The sequence below is a fragment of the Pholis gunnellus genome, assembly GCF_910591455.1.
Source record: "Pholis gunnellus genome assembly, chromosome: 15".
Classification (NCBI taxonomy): Eukaryota; Metazoa; Chordata; class Actinopteri; order Perciformes; family Pholidae; genus Pholis; species Pholis gunnellus.
Genome location: NC_136542.1, coordinates 20274427 through 20281926, shown reverse-complemented (window position 1 = coordinate 20281926; position 7500 = coordinate 20274427). Strand labels below are relative to the sequence as shown.

The 7500-nt window shown below is 42.5% G+C and overlaps 1 protein-coding gene across 1 annotated transcript in view; it reads left to right on the top strand.

Moving 5' to 3' along the window:
* The window catches only part of bcl11ba (BCL11 transcription factor B a), a 41422-nt gene that overhangs the window by 6418 nt on the left and 27504 nt on the right, over positions 1 to 7500 (top strand). The window contains exon 2 of the mRNA XM_079174432.1: positions 4388 to 4873. Within this exon, the coding sequence (XP_079030558.1) occupies positions 4388 to 4873 (486 nt within the window). The remainder of the gene's footprint in view (positions 1 to 4387; positions 4874 to 7500) is intronic.

Sequence of the window (7500 nt, the reverse complement as noted above, 5' to 3'; positions counted from 1 at the left end):
GCCAACGCCATTCTCCCAGACAAGGTACTTATATCCACCAGAAGGTAACACATTTCAGTAAAGGTTGTGCAGTTACACTTCGTTATTTAAAAAGGGAACACTGCTACATACTGACTAATGGCTCCAAAAATTAACAAGATAAATGAATGACGTTGAATACTCAACAAGTCAATAATGCTCCAAAAACACTCCTCAGTAAAATGACTCGAGCTATTGTAATTTCTCACCCGAGATTTTCAAATCAGTCCCGTGGATAGAATGACCATATATATTGCCCAGCCCTAACTCCCAATATCACCATCATGCAGGATGCATCTGGTACATCCAACTGTGTGTGAGTACACACTTTGCAGTAATGTGTGCAGTATTACTTCTACCAATGATCAACTCTGGAATCTGCTTTTGTTTGAAGCATTTGGATGATTTCAGCGGCTGATTGGAAACTGGGAAATAACTGTGGTACAGCATTCAAGTTCTAAAAAGTCATGTTTCCCAAAAACAAACCTTCAGATCAAAGGTGTTTAGACAGATGAGCTGTGTGTGTTTGTGTGTGTGTGTGTGTGTGTGTGTGTGTGTGTGTGTGTGCATATGGAGTAACCGTATTTGGGTGTGGAGAAATGCGGAGGTGTGGCTATTGCTTAGTGGGCGACTAATCAGCGAAGTGTGTGTCCATGCCGAGAGTGTGCGTCTGTTCTGCTCCGTGTGCGTGAGTGTGCTGTGCAATCTCAGCCACAAGCATTTCATCTTGATTCCAGCCCTTTGCATGCATGTGTAGCTGTGTGTGGTTGAGGAAACAGTAAAAAAACAAACCAGTAAAGTCTAGTTTTTATAGTTTCCATCAAGTCTTTTATTCTTAACTGGCAGAACCTTTCTCGTTCTGGGAGAAGATTGCAGGCTTTCATCAGTCAAAATAGGAAAAAGATATGATGCTAGTAAAACACGTATAGGGTCATTAAAACAATCTGTTGAAGGGAGGGGGAAAACAAATATTTAAGAAGCAGCTTGCAGCGAATATGCTATCTCATTTGTGTCTTTGAATATTGTGCGGGTTGTGTAGCGAGCTTGAAGGGGGTAGATGGATTAACAGCACATTCACAGTGATAGGCGGTGAATAGAGGGAGCCGAACCCCGGAGACGGTAGCCTGCTCGGAGAAAACTTCTCCTTGACGACAAGGAACTCAAAGCAGCGGCGTTTCGGCCTTGACACGAGCCAAACACCATAGTTAGTTTAGCTCCTTGAATACCTCTTACACTACCGCTACTGCAGATACTGTAGTTGGCGTGTGTTATTTTTGAGCGGTTCATTTTTAGACGTTCCATTTCCTTTGATTTTTTTTGTTCTTCTTCCGACTCGGTTAACTGAAATCCTATTAGCGCTCTTGCCTGACTCACTCGAGCCTTATTAGGTAAATCAGGCGAAGTGACGCGTTTTCCTTTGCGTCTGTCATTTGCATACACGCCATATACGCTGTCGCCCCCATCGGTGTGCAGTAATTATGGGCGAAGAAACCACAACCAAATGCACATTTAGCTTTTTGACGCAGTCTCTGAATATCCCCTGAAACTGGCTCTGGCTGTGAACATAAATACCTATATTTACAATATATTTACAAACATTAATGCATACATACCTGCATTTGAGTTTAAATATAACAATATTTCTGTGGTTTAAAAAGGATCAGCCCATGTTAGTTGATGAGGGTGTCTTCACACACACAGGAAGTCAGCTGTATATTTGAGGTTGGGCCGTCTATTTAAAAACAAATCATATTATAGTACTCATGAATCTCTGTGATGAAGTCAAGTTAGCAGGGGTCAGTGTAACTGTGGAGTGTGTTTGTTCCAGGTCAGCGCACTGGTTTTATTCTCTCTGTTTATTAGAGAAGTACACTCTGCTGTACATGGCTGTTCATTTCAATAGCGGACAGATGGCTTCAGCCTGCAGGCCACACACACATGCATGCATGCACACACACACACACACACACACACACACACACACACACACATACACACACACACACACACACACAATGCATACAGTTTGTGTGTGTGTGTGTGTGTACCAATGATGTACACATGCACATACAAACATGACATACGATGCATCTAGTACAAACATGCAGCACATGCAGACGGAGCGGTGCAGTCGGTGTGTGGGGATGTGGGCTGACAGATCTCAGGCATCGTACACCTGCTCACGCACACACATGCTTCCTGTAGCCGTAGCAAAATAAAATAAAAACTATTTTTTTTTGCAAAGAAAGCTTTAACCAAAAGGAGAGCCTCCTTTTCTCTCAGAGCCTCTTATTCAGTCAGTCAGTGTGGCTCTATTGGCCTGAAAGTTTCATCATAAATTGTGTTGCCAAAGCATCAAAATATGAAGTACATATTAATATTACAATGTATATTCATGCAACATTAACATAACATTGCAATTGTTTCTGTGTGTGTGTGTATGTGTGTGTGTATGTGTGTGTGTATGTCCCTCAGGTTGTGGCATGTTGATACATATTGTGGGCATCTCTCTTTCTCTCACACACACTCACTCACACTCACCTACACACGCACACACGCACACGCACGCACACACACGCACACACACACACACACACACACACACACACACACACACACACACACACACACACACGCACGCACGCACGCACACACACACACACACACACACACACACACACACACACACACACTTGGTGGTGTACCTTGGTTAACTATATATATATGTAGTCTGTAATTTTTCTTTCTCCTTTTTAAAAATATTTTAATTGTGGTACATCTAGCAGTAAATATTGTACTTATGTCCGATATTACTACTATAACTTTATAATCATAGTTAATAACCTGGACTTTATTACATACAACTGTAATTCCCAAACAAGGGTTTGAAACCACACATCAGGTGCCACGAAAAACCTGAGGGGTCAGAAGATGATTAAAGGGATAAGAGGAGGGATGCTTTATTATTATGATTATTTTAATACATTTTCTCTACCTCCCTAACATATTATTTTTAAATTGGAAAATGTACTCTTTGGTTGAACGTGTCAGATCCAAACTAAAGCTCTAACCTGTTATGTGTGCTTCATTCGAAGTGGTCACCACCCAAAAAGGTCAGGAACCAATGACATGCATGATATATTTGCAGAGGCGTTGGGGGATTTTGGTTTAGTGGGGCATAGCCCAACGGATGGTTGTAGAAAAAATATGGTTTTAGTGGTAATGAGTAACTTAGAAATCAATATTATTACATGACAAAAAATGGTCCCGCTGCTGCTGCTATATATCATTATTCTACAATTTAAGATCGGTGGATATACTCATTTTAAAATGGTGTTTTAATTGTGCTCGGCTTGGGAGGCAGCTTTGTAGGGATAGCCCATCACTCACAATGTCAAGTGTTCTGAGTGTATGCAAACAACAACACACATGACCAAAGCCTGGCAGTGCACCCGGATAGGACACAATTGATGCTAAATGGGGCAGATTGTCTGTAGCCCAACTGCAATTTGATTGGCTAATTGCCAAGTACTGTTGTCTTCATTTGCTCCGATATTGGCAGAAGTTAGTATTCATTTTAAAGAAGACAGTGAATGTGGTCACGATGAACGATGTAGATTATCTTCTACAGCAGAATGTGAAAAAGTCTGCTTTTTGAAGAAAAACTTGAGATTTAACACCTCGGTGCCCAAATTCTTCTAAACCAAACCCCTTTAAAAAAAATCAGATTCAATGCATAGCATGGGCTCTATATAACCCAGCATACAGTATTTATGCTAAATAATTAGCATAGACTACTGACACTCAATATAACAATATTCCCGGAACACATTAGTTGTTCCCAAGGGAGATGAATAGACCTATAATGAGACCTATAATAATAATCCTCATTATAGACACAGCTTTGTTCAAAGATCAAATGTTAGGGAACCACTGAAACAGATAAAGGATCATTTCTCTTCACTTACTATTGAATTCTTCTTATTTTGTCCCTCAGAAAATAATACACTGCCTTTTAACTGAAATAAAAGTTACAAAAGTATTACAAATTGTTGGACGTCTATAGACAACCAGATAAGCAATTTCAATCATACTGAAGCCTTCAGAAAGAAGCTACTGGTACGTACGCCACGTGCACAGCACACATACACAGATTAGAGTGGTGGATCCTGCTTCACATTTATCTTTGGGATGTCATACAATATTCCAGGTGAAATTAACAGAAAAAGCTTTCCCTGTGTTGCTCAAGGGCCCATATCAGTGTCATATCCCACTCATACATCAAAGGAATTCAGACAATGTGAGAATCAAACACCAGTCCAGTTTGCCAGTCATCTAATATGTCTCTTCTGTTTTTCTTATTGGACAGCGGAGATTGAGCTCCCAGATGGCAGCCTGCTCTCCGACTCTCTATCCCTCCACCCGCTCCGCCTGCCCTCTCACCCGCTCGGCCTCCCTTCCCACCCGTTGGACCCTAGTCTGGCCCATGCCCTGCCGCCCGGCCTCCACACCGACCACGACTTGCTGACCTGCGGCCAGTGCCAGATGACCTACCCGCTGGGGGACATCCTCCTCTTCATTGAGCACAAAAAGAAGCAGTGCCAAACGCCGCTGCTGTCCAATGGCTGCTTCGACAAGAGGAGCGGCCGGGGAGGAGGAGGAGGAGGAGGGAGTCCAACTCTGCAGAGCCTTCATCACCACGCGCAGCGGGGCGAGCTGAGGAAGGTGGTGGAGCCGGTGGAGATTGGCATCCAGGTGACACCAGAGGAAGAGGAGGAGGAGATGGGAAGAGGTGGGAGGCGAGAGAGGACGCCCATCAAAGGAATTTGCCCCAAGCAGGAGAACACAACGACAGGTAGGCACGATAAACACCCGCCCTTCAAACAAATAGTCCAGCTTTTTTATCACCCGAAATACAAATTACTTTTTTCTTTTAAACAAATGCGTAACTGCACGCACACATACATAATTTACCTTTGTAGCTTTTGTGAGGCATCCTGTTTAGACTTACCCCATCCTCTCCAGCAACAGAGAGAGAGAGAGAGAGAGAGAGAGAGGGAGAGAGGGAGAGAGAGAGGGAGAGTTGTTCATTTCATTAAAGGGAGAGGACAACAGAGTGAGAGAGTGAGGAGAAAGAGGGGAGAGACGGACATTACCCACTCAAAGCCCTAAACCCACTCAAGGACTCGGCAAGTTGAAACAATTTGTGAAAAACGTGACAGAGAGACTCACCCCGACTTTCATGGAGGAATCCAGCCTAATCCATCTGCTTAAAAAGGTGAAAAGCTCATTAAAATTCAAATAAGCAAAGGAGGAAAAAAAAACACAGAAAGAGGGATTAAAAGGAGGCTAGTTCCTCCCCCATTCAGAGAGGTAGAGAAGCAGTTTAGCAGGAGAGCAGCTGCGGGGGGAAGAGCAGTTATCTCTCAAACCAGTCAAGACGCTGAAAGAAAGCCAGAGGTGAAGAGCAGAGTATTCCAGTCTCTGACGAGAGCTCCGCTCAGCTGTCCTGCCTCCTTAGAGGTCACTGCTTGTAGAGCCACAACTCTGCAGCTCAGAGCTCGACATCAGGTATTCGCCAACGACCAGCAGGAGGTAAAATGACTCACCAGTCAACTCGTCAAAGATTAAAGCATATTGAAAAAGAGCATTACTCTAGTTTGACATGTGTTGCAGTTAAAAAATACGCTGTGTATTGCAAGCCAGTAGGGCTGTTTCGATATGATAATGTAGATCTTAGACCGCTCATACTCAGAACTTAAAGGTAACATCAAATCTGTACTGCCAAGTTAACTTTAAAACATGTTTTTATCCAGCTTTGTGAAACAAACAAACACAGGACTACTTATGTTGGTGTTGTACATGTTAACCCTCTTAACATAAAACCAACACGTATACCGATCCCAGATGGCTCGAGAGGTGTATTTCCTCTATAAACTAAATAAAAAAATACATTTTCATCTGCAACTATCTGATGAAGACAGAATAATAGCATTGATTGGTCATGAGTATTTTTTTTCAATATGGAAAGTTGGCGTAGAAACAATAATAAAAAAGTGAAATGATTATTTACTTTTTTGATTTGAAGAGGAATAAACACGTTGATGATAAAGAACTTAGGTGTTGAATTATGTGATAAGAATTGCTTTAAGAAAATAGTCAAAAAACATAGACTGTATAATTACTTTCAATGTTCTAAAATATCCAAAATTTCATTTGGAGACAAAACCTGTTTCCAAATGTACGACATGAATACATTTGTTAATTTGTATTCTGAAATACACAAATGTATGCATGACATATCTTCCGCTCAACCAATACTGATCAGCACCCTGAAGACCAATCGTCTGTTGGAAGTGTCTTTGCTGTATGGAAGCCTGGAAGCCCTTTTATATGCATTCTTGGGACAGGACCTCTCTATAATAGAAAGGGCTCAGAGGCAGCGCAGGGTCGTCCTTCAAGCAGAGGAGCGGTGGTTCGATCCCTGGCTCCGCTATTCCAATGTCGATGTGTCCTTGGGCAAGACAGTTAAGACATCTAACCCCAAATTGCCAAATTGGTGTGTGAATGTGTGTGTTAGTTCTGATGGGCAGGTGGCACCCTGCATGGTAGCCCCTGCCATCCGTGTATGAATGGGTGTGAATGGGTGAATGATGACACGTAGCGTTAAAGCGCTTTGCGTGGTTGTAGGACTAGAAAAGTATAGTCCATTTACCATTTATACTGGTTTGCTCTATTTGCGACACCATTTCAAAAGTTTGCATGAAATCTGCCTAACATTTGGACAAAAGAACACAACTCAAGAAGAGGGAAATGTTGGCTCACAGCCATGTGAGGAAATGCACTCACAGGTAACACTCCTGACTCTGCTTCTCCATTTAGTGCGTTGGAGCAGGACAGAGCTCCTCTGAATGTGTCAGTCTGCGGTTTGGCCCGCGCTGTAAAACACTGTGTTTGGGCCTGAACTTCATCAATATTTTACCAGGCTGTTACAACTCTGCTAGGCAGCCGCAAAGCGCTGCTGTACACAGCACAGCCACCTGAACCTCTGAACGCACGCCACTTAGGTCTATAACTGGGCTCTGGCTTTACCTTTAATGCTTGATCTGAGCAGTAGGAGGATGCAAATAGCTCTAATACAATCCCAGAGTGTCTGCAGAGCTGCGCTCAAGCATGGGCATTAATTGATTGGCATTGGTCACGTTGTTAGGTCGCCATTATTCAAATTGATGTGCATAAGTATATTCCCCCCCGTGTTTAAATGTGTGCCATATATCTAACTGTAGTCGTCGTATGAAATCAACTCCACATGTGCAGCGATAGAAGGTTTGAAATTGTAATTGCACAATATTTCCTCTTAATAGAACGTGCAATAATTTTCACATTAAAAGCCAAAACATATTAGCGGCTCAATTGGACGTGCACTGCAGCAACTGTAAACTATATTGCTGCAATAACATTTTATGGTTGAAAATTACCCTC